The sequence below is a fragment of the Cygnus olor genome, chromosome 24 (genome assembly GCF_009769625.2).
Source record: "Cygnus olor isolate bCygOlo1 chromosome 24, bCygOlo1.pri.v2, whole genome shotgun sequence".
Taxonomy (NCBI): domain Eukaryota; kingdom Metazoa; phylum Chordata; class Aves; order Anseriformes; family Anatidae; genus Cygnus; species Cygnus olor.
Window position 1 is genome coordinate 3,056,361 of NC_049192.1, and position 21,998 is coordinate 3,078,358.

The 21,998-nt window shown below is 43.7% G+C and overlaps 1 protein-coding gene across 1 annotated transcript; it reads right to left on the reverse strand.

Annotated features, from left to right (window-relative positions):
* Positions 1-1,527: 1,527 nt before the first annotated feature.
* On the reverse strand, positions 1,528-21,050 carry MDM4 (MDM4 regulator of p53). The gene is made up of 11 exons (XM_040535538.1): positions 20,945-21,050; positions 19,043-19,149; positions 16,437-16,511; positions 14,763-14,896; positions 14,306-14,355; positions 11,409-11,470; positions 10,546-10,642; positions 9,007-9,167; positions 8,325-8,459; positions 7,439-7,519; positions 1,528-6,207 (listed from the first exon to the last, which is right to left on the reverse strand). Exons 2-11 carry the CDS (start codon positions 19,115-19,117, stop codon positions 5,653-5,655), a joined length of 1,425 nt encoding a protein of 474 aa, XP_040391472.1. The 5' UTR covers positions 19,118-19,149; positions 20,945-21,050; the 3' UTR covers positions 1,528-5,652.
* Positions 21,051-21,998: the final 948 nt, after the last annotated feature.

Genomic DNA, 21,998 nt, shown 5'->3' on the forward strand with positions numbered 1-21,998 from the left:
ACGCTCAAAGTGAACAGCTTAAAAACTGTCAGCGAGGTGCTGAACAACCTCCCAGCACTAACACAAGCAAGTGACGGGGTGCTCACCCCTCCGGGAAGCTGGAGCAGCTACAAGCGTTGGTGGCAATGGGACTGGGGAACTGCTCCAGCTTAAGAACAGCAAGTAGTTGTTCAGGCTGGCACAGATGAAACCTGGGCTGTTCTCATGCTGCCACTCCCGCTGACTTTTGCGGATGCACGTACCTGCACTGTAACTTCCCCTCTCAACTGCGAGGCAGACACATCCTGAGGGAGGGAGGGTCTCAGGGAAGGCAAGCGCACAAAGACCACAGGCTACGTAACTGGTAACAGGCCTTTACTTAAAGTTTTCCCCGAAACACAGTACAAATGAAAAAATAAACCTACATTGCCATAGAATGCGATCGATTTAATTAGATTTATGCTGTGGACACAAAAACAGGTCATCAGTTCCATGATACGTGCCTTCTTTAAATAGTGCAAACACACAGAGGCTGGTTATTGGGTCGCTGTGCGGGTGGGTGTTCAGATCCAGATTCAGACTCGGGAACAGCAGGCTGCAGGGGAAGGGTGCTAGGGAGACGGGGCAGGAAAGCATTCCTTCCAGAAGAGGAAGTCTTTGTTATCTTTGCCAGAGGTAAAACGTGTTTGTTCATACCTTATGTATCTCCGTGGACTGACCGTCAAAGGCAGTTGTCTTCTAGGAATAAGAGACTGAAGCTAATTGCAGAGTTCAGCAGCTACGGATTCCTACAACACCTGCTCAGAGTGGCAGGCATGGGGTGTCCGTGCGTGTGTGGGCAGCAAATGCACATTACCAGGGTAATAGCACAGAAAAACAGAACTGCAATCACAACAGCTGCCTGTATGCATCATAAACAAGTGCAAGCAAGTGGCTGAGGTGTGTAACCCATGTTGGGGCTGCTGACCATTCTGATTTTGCTGGCCAGACAACACCAGGCGGTCACAGGCATGGTCTCACTGATTTTCTAAGCAGCAAGGAAAATTCCAGCCACTTTGGACAGATAACCAAGGGATTTCCAGAGCAGGAAAGCTGCTGCCTGGAGGCAACCTGTTTCTGGAGATGTTGGAGACGTTCCAAGCACACAATGTTTATCAGCCTCACATCACCTGTGGATGTCCTTCTTGACCTTGAAAGATCAGCCTCGCAGTGCCTCCTTTTCAAGAATCGCAACACTACTTGCAGGTGCAAGCATGCACAGGATTCAGGGAGTTTCTTCCTCACCTCACGCACCATGGCAAGAGTAAAGCCAGAACGGAGACTGGTGCCCTGGCTCTGCATCCTTTCTTCAACCACTTAATCATGCTGTCTTCCGAAACAGTCAGCCTCCACTGCAGGCCTCTAATGAGAACATTTCTCTTCTTCCAGGAGAGGAAGATGAAGCTCAGAACAGGCAAAGAGTGAGCAGGCAACTGCAAGCTACCCCAGTGGGTTTTGAAGCTCAGTTTCCAGGCCATTTCCATTTGTCAACAGCCACTTCTTTTCTGCAAGGACAGCTTCTCAGTAGCACATACAATTACTGCTGGATGCAGAATGATGGGGAGGACCCTGGCTAGCTGCACCACGGGTTCCACCACAGTCATGCACCGTAATAAATAAGTTACACACAGAGGCACAAAATTCGCAACAGTCTTCAGTGAAACACCCAGCATTCAGAAGAAACAAGCACTCTGGGGGCTGCTCCAAAGGCTCTCTGTAATTCACGTAGCAGCTTTGGTGAGGCTAAATTTGGCTCCGTGATACATCTCAGCAGAGGATGGACACGGATTTTTGAACAGACAGATGAAGCAAAGGCTGATATGCCGGGTGCATCAGCAAATAATAGTCACTGGGAACTGCGAAGAGGCACTTAAACTGGAAAGACTTGCAGGAGCGAATGCAGTGAATGCGCTGTGGGTACCTCTGGCTGCCAAAACAGAATGAAGGCAAATGACGTACAGTGTTTTGCAACAAAGAGCACTATAACGTACTAAGCGGCAGTATACAGCTGTGAGGCTCATGGTTCCCATGCTGTTTCAACATCGGTCCAAGTAAGAAGTTTGGTGGTTCTAGGGTTAAACGGTGCCAGAAGTTCTGAGTGAAAAGCAGAGGTATCTGTGGATGAAGCCCAGCCTATGGGCACACTCACGCTGGGGAGACTTTAGCAGGTTCCTGAGGAACAGCAACCAATGTCACTGGAGAAAGGAGCAGTGAAACAGAGACCTTCCTAATCTGACAGTCAAAAGACAGCTGTGCTCCACGCTTCGAACAGACACGCAGCAATGCCTGCTAATGCTCGCCCGAGGACCACTTCTGCCGTATTGCACTTCATAGTAAAACCTCACTGAGAGAGAAAAACTGCCATGAGTGATGAGACAGCAACGTTGTAGTCAGAGAAGTTGAGTTCACACCCATCTCAGGTAGATGCTCAGCTCCTCCAAAATGCAGTTCTGATAGCAGTCCACATTAGCTGTCACATCTGTAGAAAAGGAAACCAATAGCACTGCCGGGCCGACATCTCATGGCATTGCGGCGTAAATATTACGACCAAGTGCTTTGAGCTAGTTCTTCAACTCATACCTCAAGCCTGCACTTCCTCAAAAGTGTCAGAAAAAAAAAAGAGCAGCTCTTGCTGAATTACAACCTTTTTAGCCTTATACCTAAAGCAACAAAATGTTCTTCCTCCCTCCTTTTCCCTCACCACCCCCCCCCCCGCCCCAAAGCATAGCCACAAGGTGGACAGTTACATCTCATCACAACGTGCTTGTGCTGCAATAGCTTATTCTTCTATAAAAGGAAGATCAACTGTAACATTGTGAGACATTACGACTGCTATTTCAGTTCAAAAGAATAAGAACTTGTCAAATGCATGTTGTAAACACCGTGGTTATACTCAACAAGAAGTCACAGATAAGAAGGTCGTTACCCCAAAACGTATCCTGCGGATTTGGATTTTATCACAACAGCAACAGCAATTTTCATTTAACAATGGAAGCTGCATACAGATCTCAGTAGGATTTTGGTAAGGATATTCAACCCCTTACAGAAACCTAAACTCTCCTTACATTTTTTTGGTCAACAAATTACATGCTTTTCAGCGCAGCCACACCTGAACAATTCAGTAAGACTGCTTTGAGCAAAATGTTTTGTTTTTAGAAGCAATTGGGGTGAGGGGAGATTCACAGTATCCAGAAGTGCCACAATGCACGCTGCCTGAGCCCACGCTCCTGAAAGGGAAGCAACTACCTGAAAGTGGAAGCAACTACCTGGCAGGAACTCCCTTCTGTGATTCGAGGAGATAACACCACTGAGCTTAGCATGATTAAAGTGCATCACCTGCAATTTAAGAGCCCTTCAGTTAGGGAAGCAAAAAGTAATTTTTTCCACATGGATCCACTCGCACGTACGTACAGATAGTGCAGCAAAACAGAAGGTTATCCCCCGACTTTTACAATACAACTGTAAATAACAGCCAACAATAACAATCTAAATAATAGCTGGTATAGAAATAATCACAACACTACGTAAAATATACAAGCGATCTTACTTTTGGCAGTGATAAGGCAGTGACTGCATATAGCACCTACTCCAGTATCTTTGCACAGAAACAACAACTATGACATGGGACATTGCTGGGACTTTCTGCTAGGCAGGTTTCAGGGGCTTTCATTGCACACCTGACCTGCGAGGGCTGGACCAGCAAAAGGAGTGTAGAAAACGAGGGGGAAAGAGCCAAAAGAAGCACCAAGGTCTAAGCACTATCTTTTTTTTTTTTCCCGTTTTTTTTTCTTATATTGGGGCAGGAGTGGAACACTCCCTAGATCAGAAAGGGAATTGTACAGAAGATGACAAAACAGGCTATATCCTACACACTGTACTGAATTCAAACACCTGTATACTGAAAGCGAGAGGTGAAGGCGCTATTGCTACCTCATACAGGCTCTCCAAAGCCCTGGAGAACATGTCAAGAACTGTCTTCCCTCACCTCTCTGGCCCACAATCGTGAACTCCAGACTAAATGGATGGCAAGACTATTCGCTAACCTTATGTTTAAAATAAATAATGACCTAGAAAACTAAAAGAAATAATGCTTAATGCATGCTCCCACAGCGCTGTCTTCTCCCACTGACTCCGCAGACTCCTCTGCCTATCCAGAATCCACAGAGGGGAAAGCTGGAAGAAGCATGGAGAAGGGATGCCCGGCTAGCCAGGGATCTTAGGACATCCAAGGTGGCTGCAGGAAATTCTCTGGGAGCCCCAAGGCTTTACACTCCTACAATTCACCCCTGATTTAGGACTACATCCACCTGCCTTCTACACACGTGAAGAACACAGCTCCTCTCCTTGGGGGAATAGTCTCTGAGCATAAATCCTCACAAAGCCAGTAGGCTGAGGAGGATCTGAGTACACTCTAGTGTATGATCTCATAGCTTAAAAATGTGTAACCCTTTTTGAAGTTCTAGTTGAGTTTTAACAACCAGTAGACTAACCATAGATAACTTCGGAGAACAACATAAATGCTGAAACGGATCTGAAGCATTAAATCACTGGGAAAGGAAATCATTGGAGAGCATTCAAAAAATTAACACCAAGCACAGTCCATAGACAGTGCGTTGTAGGATTTTTTCCCCCCCTCAAAGGCCCTGGTTCAGAGTTGGTGTTACAATTTTAAGTAATTTTAAATTTTTTTAATTAATTTTGTGCCTTGAAAATGCACATTTAAACCAGCAAGCATCTTCTAGACTGGCCTGATGAAATGCAGCAATGGTGGAAGCTGCAGCTGTGGAAGTTGCAATGGTGCTGTTATAAAGAGCTGTTGTAATTTAAGCCAGCTGGCACGCCAGATTCTGAGCTAACACTGGACAGGCTTCAACAAAGCAACAACAGCTGACATAGAACTGTACTGAAATGAAACAAGAATCAATACAAATGAAAAAAATCCAACAACACAGCACAGTATAACATCTTACTTGTCTCCCAACTGGTATGTAACCTGAGATAGCTATAGATTGAGAATTTGAGAGTGCTCATTTCAAGTCTGGAAGCAAAAGGACCTTAGTTAACAAACACACATAAAACAAACACAAAAAACATCTTATCAGAGACATGGATATTCACTTTTCATCGCCTTCAAGAGAACTGATCCTTGGAGAAATGGCTTCTCTAAATTACAACCCTCTTCACCTACCCTTCCCTCCCATCCTTCCCACCCCACCCACTCTGCATAGATTATTTCTCAGCTCCAGACTCCTCCCTTAAAAAACATTGCACAGCGTTTGACTTACTGGAGAACACTCCAACAGCCAAAATCATAACTCTCTCCAAAACTTGCTTTCTGCAAGGACCAGTTGTCAGAACAGAGAATCATAGTAAATGATTTAGACAATTTCAAAGCTAGGGCATTGATACCGACATGCTGGTTACGGCCTGCTCCCTACAGGTTTTCATTTAAACAGACAAAAAAATGGATGCTACTTCATTTGATGCAGAGGATTGGTTCCTTGGTGTTCGCGGTCAGTTTGGAATCTTAATTCTCTTTGGTGTTTGCCTGATGAGCTCTGAAGTTAGGGTTTGTGTAGAGTGCAAGAAAATCTGTGTGCTACCTTTCTGTAGAGAAGGCCTGAACTGGTACAACTATCCCATAAAGATTCTGATCACCATCTCAATCTCTTTCCTGCACACTGGACAAGGTGATCTCTTTTTCTTCAACATCTTTGCACACTTGAAACAGGCCACAAGGTGAGCAGTCCTTCCATGGACAATATTCCCGTCCCGTGGTCTGTGATGGCATAAGAAGCAAGGATTCAGTAATTTTTTTATACTCTCTAAAGACTGTATTTCTTCCTCCTTTTTATGTTCAGTGAAATGCAACAGAGACTCCCTGCTTTCACATTCTCGTGCCAAATCCAAAGACTCAATAGAGCTGCAGGGATCTACATGTAATTTGTTTTCTACCACGTACACGTCTTTAGGTTGGCCAACTGGAGCAGAAATAGTCCTTCGGCAGTCCGGGACATCTATCCCTTCATCATCGTTTTTGTTTTGCATAGCATCAATGTTGGACAGAGAAAGAGAATGAGCCAGTTTGGGACAATCTGAGTACCAGTCCTTCCGTAAGGCCCAGCAGCGGTAACAGTACCGTTTGCCTGGAGAGTTAAATTTCTTGCATTTGGTGCATTGCCAGCAGTCCTGAAGAATGATCGAGGCAGACAAAAACAGCAGCAAGTTAATGTATTATTGCATACAATTCTTTTCCTCAGCATAGGAAAAGCAGAAAAGGAGCTTCAACAAAAGAGGACATTATAACTGAGGCTTGCAGACGCATGGCTGCTACTTTGATTATCAGCACTTCAGAAAGCCTAAGGAATATTTTACTGCCCATGTGCATTCAATAGATGCAGACCTCTCCTTAACCACTGACTGCCCTGCCCTTCTCCCAGCCTCCACCACTCTGCAAGAATACAATGTTCTCGAGCTGTGCAGTTTATTGAATCTTCAGGTATCTCACCCTAAATTCAAGGGTAGAGCTCCTGCAATCAGTTAGGAATGTATCTGCCAGACTCATTAATCATTTAGCACCTGATGAATCTGCACAACTAATAGTGGCGTCCTTGATTATCCCACAAAGCAAGTGCAAGAGCTGCCCAAGATCAGAGCTATGTTTCAGCTGCCCAATGCTAGGGACATCCTAATTCATCGAGCATACGCAGCCCAGAAAATAATGCTAAAAAATGTTGGTGTCACTGGCTGTGTATCATGAGTATCATGATACACGTTTGCTGACTTACGACAAAGACTCAAAAGACTCTCCTCCTGATTTGACCATACAAATTGTCTGAGAAAGAAAAAAGGGGTGAGGTGGGGTGTGGATTCTCTCATGGCAGAGACCACAATGAAGCAACTGACAGCTTTGTAGCCGGCCTGGATGTCCAGGACTCAGTGGAATGCTGATTCTGACACAGATATTTGCACTGACAAGTTTTTCAAGTATGATCACTTTGTATTTGGCCACTTCGGTGATAAAACACTCCTAGCTAGAATCCATATAAATCCTCTCACATTGCCCCAAAAAGCGTCAAAACCACGTAAGTTCCAGGACTGCTCTGTGGCCAGTGGAGGCATTTTGTCTTTGGACTGGGTGGGCATTCCTGGGCTGCCACTGTTTAATGCCCATCCAATTTAGAACTTAACTCGGCCCTGTCCAAAACAAACCAGATAAGGTCAGGCCAACTTCTCTACATTCCTTCCCAGAGGTTACAGAAATGCTTTTTGTTTGATTTTGTGCTTTTCTAGGCCTTTGAAACCCATACAAGAACCAGCTTCTCCTACCCCGACCAGAAGCTGTAAGGTGAGTTTTTCTAACTACAGCTAGGACTGCAGCATACTCCAAGCAAGGAATGCTGACCTAAAGGATGCCTACCTCAGAGGCAGCTTCTGTGTCCGTGTCATCGCTTAAGCACTGAGAATCCTCAAAGTCATGCAAACATGCATCCTCGGTCACCTGGGAAAAGTAGATATGCAGTCAGAACTGCTGCAAGAATCTGTTTACGATGTGCCTGGCACGGTACAGCAAAACTAAAATAACAATATAATCACCATGAGAATTAATCCATTTAGAGAAGTGAATGAAAAGCCATTTTATGTACTGTATCTATTCCAAAACATTGTTGATAACTGTTGCTGAACTGTTTTACAGTTGTATTTTCCTGTGATCAATTCGTCTCTCTGATGTACACAGAAAATCATACAAATGGAAGCATATACACCTGGGTGTTCCTACTAAATTCCATGGAAGAAAACATGAATTCAATCACTTAAACATAAATCTGATTAGTTTCTCTTGGGACTAACGTTACTACCACGTCCGCTAGCAGATTCAGGCAAGCCTATCTTATACAAAACATTAGCACAATGTAAGCTGAGATTTTCTTCCCCCCCCCCCCCCTTTTTTTTTTTATTAGATTTCAGATATTGGCCAGAGATTTAGTAGAGTTGGTGCTACAATTTTAAGTAATTTTAAATTAAATTTTAAATTAATTTTGTGCCTTGAAAATGCACATTTAAACCAAAACCCTGACTAACTACAAAGGAAAGCTATCACACCACATACAGAATGGTGACAGCTTTTTCTAAACACATTTTAAATTTTGGATGATTACAAATCTAGCTCCTTTCAAGTCAATGTAACACCAGAAGACAGATGAAAAGCAAAGGATTTTCATGTGAAAAAGGATTTTTTTTCCATGCAATCGCTTAAACGAGGCCAACCAGTGGAACATGTATGCTGTGGCTGTTTGGAAAGGTACCTTTGTGTCACCTTCTTTCACTTCCTCGCAGTCAGCTGTTTCCACTTTGACTGCAGCACTGGTCTGATCCGACGGACTTTCATTGAGGAACCACAAGTCATCAGTAGTATCTGAAACAATGGCAGTGTCTATGTCCTGGTGGAGAAGAAACGAGAGAGACCACTTAGAGCTCAGGGTATCAGCAGCAGGAGTACCAGCACTGCAGCCACGGCCAGTGAACACCTCGCCCTTTTTCCTAACAGCCTTCTCAGCCCTGCTCAGCTTCTCCAGTCACCCCTAGGAGAAAAAGGGACAGATCACTACTCTCAAAAAAAGCCACCCCTTTTTTGGCAGCAGCACTGTGCTCGTTCCCCTTGCTAGCTGGCCATATAGCAGCTGGCCACCATCATCTGCACTGCGTAACAACTTTCAACCCAGAAGAGGGGCAGCTCCTGCAATACAACCAGTGCTCTGGAGTTCAGAAGGTCCTCCAGTGGATAACAGATTGCCTAGTTTATTTAACAACGCTAAAGGTAACCAACCACCTGATGTGAAAGGCTGGGACAGGAACACAGAAAGGAGAGGCTGAAAATCCTGAAGGGATGTGGGAAGGGAAGAGAAAGAACAAGAATTTATTATTTACTTGGAACACAAAAGAGGAGAGGAAGAGAATACAGTTCACCTCTTTAAAAAGTCTACACACCTGGTTAGTCTGAATATCTGTTGATCCATTACTTCTGGACTTGTAATTGCTTCTGAGGTTGCCTAAAAACCACCATGGAAGACCAGCTACATCCCATTCCTCAAACACTAGGTCCAGTTTAGGCTTCTTGCTTTTAGAGAGGTTTTCTATTAAGTCTTTGTCTGTAAGAGCCAAGTAGAATCTAAGTCATGCCACACCTACATCATTTAAGAGACTAGCAGAGAAAAATTTGGCCCCATCTGATTTGAGAAATCTTCCTTGCTCTATCTGAAAGCCAGAGATACTGCTAAGAGCTTTGAGGTTTGTGTAAGTGTAATGAGATGTCAGATCTGCATGTCTGTTCCAGTTTATCTATCCAAGCAAACTTGCCAAAACAGTCACCGCACAGCCATCAGAGGTCAAAGAAGCATCCCAGAGCTCCCAGTGTCTCTACAACTGTACACGTTTCTCTTTAGCATTACCTTAATTTTAAGGCTTAATACACAAACATGAACTCTTCTTTCAGAACTCTATCCAAGTCAACACAGAGAAAATTCCTGAATGCTTAATATGTAGAAAGGACTAGTTTGAATTTGGTTCAGATTTCAAATGATGGGAGCTCCTGAATTCCCAAACCAGGTTCAAAATAGGAAGCAGAAAGGTAAAAATCTATTCTCCATAGACCCCTGCTTCAGCCTCCTTCTTTTTAGCCCGCGCAGTTTAGTCTATGATCCTCAACTCAGAGGTCTGAACTTCAAGATAACCTTGAATCCATCTCTCCTCAGTTCTGAGAGCTTCAAAGGCACCGACAAGGACTGTTTCTGCCTCCTCTGTACATGCAGCCAAGAAAATATTTACTGCTCTCATTTTATCCAGAAATACGCACACTTGCAAAGATGATTTAGGTTTACAAATTAGTTTCCTTGATATGAGAATAATCTGAGAGTAGAAGGTGGAAAAACAGGAAAATTGCTTCTGTAACATCAGAAATCCTTGAGTGAACCAGCAAGAAATCCCCAGACACTAAAACAAAGGAAATGTCTAAATATGAAGGAGCTGTATGATACTTAAAGTGGGTAGGAAAAAAAAAATTCCCATTGTTATTCAGATTCCTGATTGGTTTGCAGGTAATGACTGCAGACAGCTCAGGCTGTGTTCTACGTAATCAGAGGAGAGAGTCCCTTGGGAAGATAAATAGATACGAGTATAATTTCAGCATTTAAAATACCCTTCAGCAAGGTCTGTAAGATTTTTGATGGCATTGTTTAGTGATAGATGTGCTTTTGGGGCTTAACCTGCCATTTTATTCAGTGTTTGTTTGTTTATGAGACCAAATACCCAAGCTAGAAAACAAGTCTATCATAAAATACCTTTGACAGACATTTGCAGTTCTCTCAATCTTTGCCATAAAATGATGAGTTTTAAACATTGCATTTCACAAGTTCTTATTAGTCTCCCAACACCCTCCTCCAGCAGCTGCCTGATACAAAGCTCAACGTGTCACACTGGGGAAGGAGAAGTGCTTGTACACACTGTCACCACAGAAAAGCTGGCACTCACCTCCATAATTCTCACATTTGTGCTCTGAGGTAGACACAGCAGATGTATTGCTTTCACCTTCTCTGATGACAGTGTCAGAACCTTCTTGTGGGCTAAACTGCATGAAGGAAGGAAAAAACAGATGTTAGTCCACCAGAGCTTATAGGGACAAGGGGATGTAGCACTTCCATTCCGAGTCACCAGCTGCAGTACAACACCAAAAAGGCATGAAGAGAAACAGGAGTTTCTGAACAAAAGCTATACACACTGTTAACTCTTTAGGAAGGCTAATGCATCTGTAATCAGCACAAACAATATACTTGCAACCCAGGAAAAATCTTAAGATTGGCAAAAATCCAAAAGCTGCCACCTTAAACGAAGTAATACTGTGATCTTCGTGACTCTCTGGCCCGCTTCAACGTGAACAGACACCTCCCAGGTCAATTACCTTAACCCCAAAATACACCTGAGACAAGTTAGAATACGCAAAGATTTTTCCTAGGTTTCAGATTCTGCCTGAAAGCTTCAAAAACAATCCTATTAAACACAAAACCTATTCACACTTTTTAGAAACTTTAATTATTTGGCAATTCCTACTCAGAGAGGGGATGAGGGAGAGGGGGAAAGATGTGAAGAGACAGAGCACGCTGGAGGAACTGAGGACTAGAAGTGCTACACCCCAGAGAAACGCGCTCAGAGACTGGTACTCTGCTATGATGAGAACAGAGAAGGGTCACTCTGTCCCTGCTCTGTGGACTCCAAGAACTTTCAGGAAGGTGAGGACCTGGCAGCCAAGCAGCACAAAGTTCTGGCAGTCCACCATGCACAGGTACAGAGAAGGGGCACTCTGTACAACAAAAGAAACCACCAGGCAGTGGGTTTACCTTCAGCTGGTCTTGGCTTGGCTTATCGACGCTCTGTTCCTTTGCGAGATTCTGTGCAGCATCTAGATAGCAGGTAAAACAAAAGAAAAAACCTTCCCTGGTAATAACCATTCTCACAACACAGAGGGTCTTCAGCAAGCAACCAACGAGCCAGGCTTGGCAGACCTCTAAGTAACCCTTTAAGGAAACAGAGCCCCTTCTTTCTTAGAGAGCTGACCATTTCCTAAAGAGGCATCACTCTAGTATTCCTTAGGGTTTGCTAGACACATATGGAGGCAATACCCTATGGAATACGGCAGCTGCGCCTCCCCAGAAATGCAGCTTGATGGAACTATACAGCACGTAAGAACCTTCTTCCCAATGTGAAAAACTATTCTGTCTCCTACGGCCTGTCCTCAAGTTGTGAGCTCTAGGTCCTTTACACACAAGGCCTGCATGGAAGCAGAAACCCAGAGCAACAGCAGAGGGTGGGAACTTCAACTTCAAGGCTGGATCAGATCTACACTGAAGAAGGTGAACAGAAAAAGTAAGGTTCTTACAAATACCTGAGAACACTACTGCTTTCAGTACTTGCTTAGAGACGCATCCTCCTTAAGGGTGTGGGCATCAAGAACAATAACTAGACTAAGAATCCCACGCACAGCAGGCTCCTTCCTTGGTAACTGAATATATAGCCATACTACAATTTAATCCAGACAACTATGCTGGCCCCACGAGTTAATTAAAAGGCCAACCTAAATAGCAAGAACAATCAACAGAATCCCTGTACGTACTAGAAGAGCTGTATTTAGGAATTCACTCTCTGAAGAGGATGACTTGCTAGAAAACAAAAGATGCAAGGATGGCTCCTGCTTTCTCCCATTTCAGTTTAGAATTTCTCTGCAGAATGCCAAGGAGACATGAAGGATCTGATTCACATCACGAATCAGGGCACTGATATGAAAGCACTGAAAAACTACCCCGTAGGCAGAAAAGCGGACCTTAAAGTGATAAAACACAGGACCACAAAATGACATGGCTCTATCCCACATTTTTTGCCTTCCACGCATTAGTTCAGCTTTCTTTTGTTCCCTTCCCTCAACATACAGCTTCTGTAGTCACTAATTATTTGATACCTGAAGGAAATCAGAAGCCAATTGGCTCATCCATCACTGCTTTGCCTCTGCAGTGGCATTAGAGCTGAAGAATTGCCCTTCTAACAATTCACAAGCGACATGTACTAGTCTTAAACACTAAGAAAATACACTCCACTTACTGGAAGGCTTTCTTTGAAGCCCACATATATCAGGAACTGAACGTAAAATGCCCTTAAAGAGAAGTAGGTATTCCCAAAACCTCCTCATGTGATTCATACTAAGAGTGAAAGTTAGCCATGTAAGGACATCATCTGATAAAAAGCATTATGTAAGAGCTTAATCTTTATTATCAAGATGTACTGCAGTCACTTTTCTTTCTACAAGTGTACTTGAAGTGGGCAGGATAATCTGCAAAGTGATGTTCTGATAAGCACTGGTTTGGCTAATGAATACAAGTGGCTATTACACAACATGAAACAGAATGGCCTCTTTATGCCCTACAGCACCTTCAATTATTGATACGTTGCAACAAAGGAAAAACAATACCAAGAGTCATCCTTCCTACATATTTGTCAAAGGCCTGGTCTGCCAAACCTGTTTCGCTTCGTAGTCACACACACACAGGCACACATGGCAGTAAAACTCAATGACCATCTCACTAAAGGAACAGTACTTCCTTTGGCACAACTAGAAATAGTTACGCTATGACCGGACCACACATGCACACCCAGCCACACGTGCACAGCCACATGCACACACCAAGTGGAAGGGAACAGGGCAGCAGAGGAGAGCGTTTTGCTGAGATCCTTTGCTCTCCACATACACTGCCTATAGGTAAAAGGCCAGGGTACCACCAGCAAGGGAAACTGCACTCACACAGTTAATCTGTAGCTAAGTGTTTAGACAACAGTCTGCTTAGGAAGGTTCTTTTGTATAAACAGGGAAAGGAGGGGAACCTCAGAGGCACTAATATATGGCTTAAAGCAGACAACTGGTCAGTTTAGGGCCATGTTTTCTTAGTTTCTAAATTTGAACTAGCGTTTATGTCCGTCTGCAAAAACAGACTAAGCACTCAGGAAGAACTAAGCCCATATTATCTGCTTGGAGACCCCAGGACAAATGACAGGAGACTGCACAAATCCCCTGGTATAGTTCACCCATGATTTCCACATTTGTGGTTTCAAGAGATGTTTATTTTCACATGAAGATGACCAGCTGTACAATGAGAACTGGCTGCAAGGGAGCCATCAGCTGACACTAAGTTAAGTACAAATTTTAACTTATGACTGAAGGACTTTTGATGTAGATAGATTTATTTCTCTCATGAGCTGAAAAACTAATAGCAACCTGTAAAGGTTCAAGGGTTTGATTAAAGTCCAGACCTCTTTGGATTGCAGAACTAGGTTAGGTTTCCAGCACTCTTTACATTCACTCTCAAGACTATGAAAGCATAAAATGAGGTAAGAGAGAAGTCACAGAATGCTATGAAACTGCAAAAAGACTGAGAAATCAATAACCATTTGGATGAGATACTTCAGCCACGTTGATTTGTACATCTGCAATATTTAGTCTGTCTGCCATTCTGATTGTCCACTGGTTATAGGCAGCTGTATTACTCAACCAGCTAACTGATTTCATACCACAGCTACTGATGGTGCACACACAAAAAAAAGACACATACTCAAAGAGATTGTCTTGTCAAAGCCTTCATTAGCAGTTTGTTCCAACTTCAGAAACATGTCTCTTTTCTGAATATCATTACTTACCCAAGTTACATCAACACTATATTGAATATACCTGTCCATACTGTGACAAACCTACCTGTCATTGCAGCAGAAGTCAGGTTCCGTTTCAACATTTCATAGACTGGGCTGTTGGAAAGAAGGAGATAGTTTATTATGCAAAGAAATGCTGGAATCTGCAGGGCAATTTTTGCCACTCTTTAGCTAAATGCTTGCTACAGAGAAGTCTAGCTCAGAACCTAGCTGAGGGGTGCAGCCTTTAGCATGAGTCTGAAACCAACAGTCTGAGAAGACACAGAAATAAAAGGGGGGAAAAGATGTCACCTCAAGCAGCTCACTGTCTGGACCATTCAGAACTGGCTTTTCAAAACAAAGGAGCTGAACTTGAACTTGCCAAATGAATTAGCCAAAAGTCACTGAGCAGGGCACTCCGCATTCATGGAGGCTTATGTGACTGTAAACAGGAACAGTGACATCAAGGGTCTCCTGCCTCAGCAATCTCTATGAGACAACATATGTTAGTTGCTTTTTCTTACCTTGGATCTTTTACAGAGAAGCTCTCCAGTCCCAGCAGTTCCCCCAGCTGATCTCCTCCACAATACACCATGTGTTGCTGTCTTTTGTCATACAGCTGCTTCACCATTATATACTGTCCTAGGTGATGCATAACCTGTGGACACGGAACATACCATTAGCCACATCTGCAGCTGAAACCAAACCACCAAAGTCCCTGGAAATTTGCTTTAGTTTATGCTACTCGCCTCCTTACATAGTGTCAGTCAAACAGTACCTGATAATTCTGCATTTCTGGCATCCATCAGTGCCTCACAACTAAGGAAGAGGTATGCTTTACCACACTGATGTAAGGTTTGTAACTATTAACCCTTGACAGGAGGGAAAACTGAGCTGAAGATGGATAAATAGGAGTCGCTCCACTATCCCACACTAAAAAGAAACACACCATGGGTGATAACACTTATCTGGGACGTCTCCCTCAGTGAGAGCTCTGGATGGAGCCTGCTGCTGTTCACATCAACCTTACAAAGAACTGTCCCTGCAGAGACAGGGCCAAGACACGGAGCAGAAAACCCTGAAAAAATGGTAGCAAGTCATTCAAGGTCCACTCTTTGAAATGGGAGAGGGAACAATATAACAGCTCAGAGTAAAGAGAATGAAATGGCATGGGGAGGAGGCAGAAGGTATCACCAGCTAAAAGCTGTATAAACCATTACTAAAGGATGACCACAATTACAGTGTCATTCCTGAGGAGACAGCTTGCAAGATGCAAAAATGTGAGCATCAGTATCACAAAGCATGGAGAGAAAACATCCTGTGAGAGCTACCAGACACTACCAGTTACAGTGAGGAATCCACAGTACAAGAGGAAAAAAAGTGAAAAAAGTTAAGCACAATATAGACAAGGATCCATCCCCCATTACCCACCAAAGTGACCTCCTGAATGATAGCAAATGTCACCAAAATTATGCTAACAGGATGCCATTCACTGCAGAAAAACTGACTTAGTGGAATTAAAATGTTAATCCATATGAGCAACCTGCGTTTAATACTCAACTCCCCCCATTTAAACCATTCAATTTGTTTTTGCAGAACTTTTTAGAAGCTAAATAAGTTATTTAAATGCATAAGTGTTTAAAATAAGTCACAGGGCTCTGCAGGAATATTTGACACATTCATAATGAAAAACCGCTGCATTTAATTCTTTGCAGACAGGCTACTCTTGTAAATCGCAGTCGGTGTCATTTTTTAATCTCGTACATATATTGCATTTTAATCTTAAAATAAATGAATTCACAGGGTCTCTCAGGTTTAGCTGACAAGCCATTTCAAAGAAAACTTAAAAGAAAAATATCAACTAGAATCCAATTTTTAAGGCTTTCATGCACTGAGCAGACAGAAAGACAATTGAATCCTACACCCTCTCAGGTATGTGACTATCTATTCCACCTTTCCTCTCTTTAAAGAGGTTTCTGATTTTATTTCACACTCCATTCCCAATTCCTTCAAAGGCTCTCAGGACAATTAACGATCAATCAAATCACAGCAGCCCTATGGGTATGGTATCCCCGTTTTGCAGGTAGGGCTTCCAAGCACAGAAGAATCAAGAGCCAGCCCCAGCCCTTCCCCACAAAGAGCCATCTGCCCAGCGACCAGGGACAGGCACAATTTCAGTGCCGAGAAACTGAGCCCACCTCTTTCAGCGTGAAGGTTTCTCCTTGGGCACCTGCAGCCTGCAGAATCTTCAGAAGTGGCAGTTTGGGTCGCACCTAAAACACAAAGCAGGGATTTTTGTTAGAAGGACAAGTGTCCTGAGAGAAAGCATGTCACCCTGGCATGCATGCCTGCCACAGCTCACAAGCCCAAGTTGCTAGACCTGTGTAAGGCTGTCACACCAAGCACAGAGATAACAACTGTGGGATGAATCGGAAGTCATGGGAAACACCACTTGCCTTAGGCTAATCTGCTGAGGGCTGGTACTCTTTTGCAAGTCATCTGCATGGACAAATGCTTAAAAAAAGAAGTTAGAAGGACTGAAAATTAGCACAATCACTCTGACTCAAGTGCAAGACAAAAAAAGCTAAGGAACTTGGGCAGACTGCTCCAAAGGCTTTAATCGCTCACATTGTCCAATTAACTTTGATGTCATTCATCATGTGAGGAAAGGTCGGAAACTCAGACCCATGGTATGGAGGCCTAGGCAGTGACTAACCAAACGTACTGAGTCATATATTCAGGAGCAAGGATGGTTAATTAACGTCAAGGATCAGAATGTGTATTTTCTGCGGACCTCAATCACCAACCAAAATCTTTACTATATGAAATGTAAAGAATCCTAGGAACAATGCAACTGCGGCACAACCTCTTTAGGTTTCACCCACACACCCAAGCAACTTTGAGTAGCAGAGGAGACAGATGACGCTATGCAAAACAGCAGCAAGTTTTAAATAGCTACTTCCCCCGCACCACTACTTCATCTACTCCACAAGAATTTTAACAGTTCTTAGGAGAGTGTCACCCCCTGGATCCACGTCTTGTGTTCTTAAAAAATGTCAGAAAGCCCCCACTGTTCTGCCTGGAAGCTGAATGCTATGTAACTGTGTACAATATTGTATGCTAATGTGTACATTTCCCACACTGAGCCTCTTCCTCTGTTCTCCTTTGTCGCCCAGACGCTAATACGGCGAGATATTTCAATCTGTCACTGGACAGAAAGTCCAATCCTCAGCACATGATGTTCGTTGCTGTTTCCCCTACAGTTTGACAAGACCTAAGCTCTCAGGGGCATGTAATTTCTGCTAGTAAAGGACTTCAGCAATCAGTGTGAGGTGGGCTCACCTGCACCTCATACACACCCCTCCGTTCTACTTTTATAAATGCAACTGTAAGACCTTTCCTGCCTAATGAGAACAGTCTGCTTACAGCCCTGCTTTTCCTCAACAGCCAGCTTTAGCTGCAGTACCATTTTCCTGCATAAGGTAAGAAGAGGAGGGGTTTGGTTGCTCGTCACAAATGTAATTTGTCACTCAGCTATCTGAGGTTATATTGGCAAAGCATTTGTTCCACTGTTTAAACATTGTACAACTTCATTTCTGCTGTGAGTGTATCTGGTCTATCTGTTTTCTCATTACTGTAACTGTTAGATGCATTTTCAAGCTCAGAGCAACTCATGTCCAGCCACAAGTCTTTCCAAGACAGCTTCTTCCCTAGGAAAAAGCTGAGCACCACACAAGTAATTGCATGTATCAGCACTTAGTTTTCAATAAGATGAAATTATGTATTTGCATTCATTCATTTCTCTAATGACCAGTCTCAAATAGATTTTGAAATAACTCTTCATATCTTTCTTACTAAAGAAATAACCTAGTTAGCTTGATCCATTTAAAAGGGGTCCTTATTTATTACAATACAGCCAAAATGAAAGCGTTAGTCTGGAAACTGAGTGTTGACAATCAATATTTTGGTAATAATATCAGAGCCTATTTATGTACTTTTCTGAGCAGTGATTGGAATAAATATTCATACATATGAATTCCGCCCTGGACTTGGCTATGTTTCAAAACTTCTAAATTAAGCCTCAAATGGGAGGATCTTCTACCTTCCTCTCAGCTCATTTTTGCTCCTGCCCCCTCCTTCCATATTGCAGAGATGCTTTTTTCCAATGAAATGGCTCTAGCAGGTGGGATGCCAGTCTTGGAGAAACATCTTGCTTTAGAGCAGCTTTCTCTAGCCACTGTTTACACTACAAATATTTCTTTGGGCTGACAACATACTGGGTCAGAGCCAGACTACCATACCCCCAAACCATGCACTTGCATGTTGGCCTTGGCTCGAAGCTACAGCTACCTTTTTGTTCCTCGGCTGCTCTAAGAATAGGCAATAACGACCAGTGCTGTGTTTGCCACTTACCTAAGCAACTCCAAAAAAGGCATGGGGATGTGTTACTGCCTGAATAAAGGCCAACATAGCACATTATGGTGCTCCAATACAACTGTCACATAGTCTAGCACTAGGAGAAATGCTCTATGGAGAATTTTTTAAGTACAGGTCCAGCATGAAAACATGCATCATGCCATTTCTTCTACAGCCCACGTTAACTGCTTTCTCTATTTTTCTTTCCTTTAAAATACTCATAAATCTCTGATCTGGTAGTGAAAGCAACAAATCTTCAGGATAAAAGCCCTACTCCGTCAGGCTAAATTCTTCTTACTTAAATGGCATTAAAGAGCTTTAATTTGATGGAAAAAGTGGGAGCTTTAGGGAGGGGAAAGCAATGAAGGTAAGTAGGGGAGATAATTACCTGGTTAGCTTGTCCAAGAGTGATTCTGCAGGCATTCTCAGCTGCTGGATGCTGGGCAGAGCTTGAAGATGTCATTGTGGCAGTGATTAGCTGTTTGTGGCACAGACCTACAAACGAGAAGTTTCATGTACCAGTTAAGCTGAGAAACCTGCTCTTGAGTTTCATCACTTCCACTTCTTAGAAGTTTCAGGAAATCAGCGTTTTAAAAATAGCCCCGCATGCATATCCTAAACGACTGATGGAGCTGATGTCGCTGTACCCCTTCACCTGCTCTTACCACAGACCTGTTTTGCTCTGTCCTGGCTGCATCCAGCTGCTCAGTGAAAAACAGCTGCACAAGAACTGGGACAGAGCTGCAGGGACTGGGGCTGCTGCAGCACTGAGGATGCTTCTGCTCTGTCCGCCTCGAGGAGTGGCATGGCTTGGTGAGGAACCTCAACCTGCCAGCTCACGGGAAGTGCCAGTCTCTGCCACGCTGTTAGCAAGCTTAGTATGTTGAAATCTTTGAGTCAGAGGGGGAGAGAACAGAAGCTGAGTCACAATAACCCCAAGGGAAATCCTCACAGAAGAGCAAAGCCCTGAGCAGCCAGGGCTGATGGCAATGATTAGCACATTCCCCACCTGCTTTTTAAGAGATGAAAACCTGCTAAAGCTGCTGCAGCCTTCATCCAGAATGACTAGATGCAGGCCACAAGTTAACAATTTGAACAGCACTGCTGGCTGAGCAGGTGAAATGATCCTTTCCTGGAAAGGAACAAAAGGGGAAGTCCTGCAGCTATTTGAATTTGTCGAGCCCTATCAGTTTCAGCATCCACCCAAAGAGCCCAGCTTCACATGCAGAATGATCTGTAATGACTCATGGTCTCAACACAATCCAGCACGATCTGAACCTACTTTGTGTGGGGCAGAACCTTCTTTATCCTTAAAGAGAAAGGACAGCGTTAATTAGCTGCACTCCGGGAAAGAGTAAACCGAACCTGCTGGAGAAGGAACTCAAGTCCTGACCTCTTATTTTCACACAGCATCGCCTCAGCTCTACAGCACACCGATTTATCGCTAAAGCAAAGCTGTTCTGTTTCCCTGGAACAAGTTACAATAAATTCTTCCTTTTGACATTAATCTAGTTGCATTTTTTGCGGGCACTACTGAAGGAAGTCCTGCAATTGACTCTTGCTCACGCTGGTAAAGTGTGAGATGAACTACAAAGCAAAGCCTGGCTCCTGAGCTTGCCCACACAGCTGCAACTTTGGGAAAGCTTACTGTGCGGATTCTGGGAGAGGTGTCAGCTTTTAACCCTTGTAATAGTTTAACTTAAAAATCTGAAGCCAAAGTTTTTCATATATTTCAAAGAAATATCTAGGTTTGCTGCCACGGGATTCCTGAGAGACAGGAAATGAGTCGTACTATATTGCTTCGGGAAGACTGAGTCGGATGCTCAGCTACATTCAAAAACGAACACTAGCAAAATAACCAGGCTTATGCCTTAGGAATGTAACAACATCCTTGATTTAGACAAAATAAGCTGGACAGGTATCTAGCAGGCAGTGGAAAATACTTCAGTTGACAAAAGTTGGTTTTAAAACACATTCAAGTTGATGGCTGGTGTTAAACATTCACCCCTATCCCTCCCACTGCCCCGTGAATTAAGAAACAGATACTAACTTTGTAAGAGGCTTCTGCTATTTCTTATACCATTACGTTTTCCTGAAATAAGCACTACTGGGGATAAAATCCTTCCTGAAGATCAAGCATCTCTAAATATTTAAAAGCCCGATAAATGTGTATCAAATTCAAGCTTGGTGAATCTCATTGATAGCACCCAGATCTAGGTATAACTAGAAATAACTGACTAAATAGCTAAAATCACTGCTGTCTTAAGTTTCTTCCAAGCTGTCTACTTACCAATGCCACCCACACTGATCCACAAACCACCCAGGGGATCCTCTCTACGCTGTACCTGCTGAGCTGCCCTCTGTGGGATCCACAGCTGAACTTACCGACCTTGAACTTCTCCGCTCCGCGTCCCCCCTGTGCCTTTACTCCTGCAAGTCCTTGTGCTAGGAGCAACTGCAGAGCCTGCCCCCGCCCCTCTCCTGGCCACAGCTGGCTGCTAAATGCATCAGCTCCTGGGGCAGCTGCAGGAGGTGTGAAGGACAGGCAAAGAAGAGCGGAGTTCCCCCCACCCTGCCTTCCTGGAAGGGGACTCTGCTACCCCAGGGTAAGGCGGCGAGCTAAGACAGAAAAAACACTTGAACTTTTTCAGTGCTGCTTTTATTTCAGAGGCAGGTGGGCTAGCGCCTCGCCTCCAGCCTTTACAAAGGGTATTTTTTAGTAGGTTAGATTCTCAGCACTGACTTGTAACATCAGATTCCTTTTAACTAGGCTAACTAGCATGCAAGCCCTGAGACATGTCCAGGCTGCAAACACCCACAAGATTTACAAAGGCAGCCCCTGGTTGCCTTGCCCAGCGCTTCCAGGACAGAAAACCTCACTGATGTTGTGCTCAGGCTAGCCAGAAAGAGAAATGGTGCCAATTCCTAGAGAACTGCAAAGCTTCTTGCTCCAGTCCTACATAACTTCCCCAGTAACTGTATTCCCCCACTTATTTCTTGCCAAATGCTTACCCTACAACGCTGGAAGTTCAAATTAATTTGCAGCCAACTGAATGAAGCACCAGAGAACTTAGGGTTGCTCCCCTCTGCAGCTTTGGAGCTGTATAACAAAACCACTGTGGACCAGCCTGATGACTTGGAAGAACCCATGAATCACAAAGTAGTCATGAAGCAACGATTTTTCCATTCAAATGCTTTATATGGTCATGCACACTACAGGGACGAGCACAGCCTGCCCATTTTGTGAGTAAAAGTTCCTGAAAGAGACCAAAACTCCATTAAACCACGGCACATTCGGTGCTTGTAGAAGGCAGGGTTGAGAGAAAAGATCGTAGCTAACGGAC

Excerpts from the sequence above, each read along its gene's own strand:
- MDM4 (XM_040535538.1), bottom strand. The coding sequence starts at position 19,117 with ATGACATCTTCAAGCTCTGCCCAGCATCCAGCAGCTGAGAATGCCTGC. Across the intron at positions 14,356-14,762 it reads TTCTCTGTAAAAGATCCAAG|CCCAGTCTATGAAATGTTGA; the intron begins GTAAGAAAAAGC and ends TCTTTCCAACAG. Across the intron at positions 8,460-9,006 it reads CAGATATTCAGACTAACCAG|GACATAGACACTGCCATTGT; the intron begins GTGTGTAGACTT and ends CTTCTCCACCAG.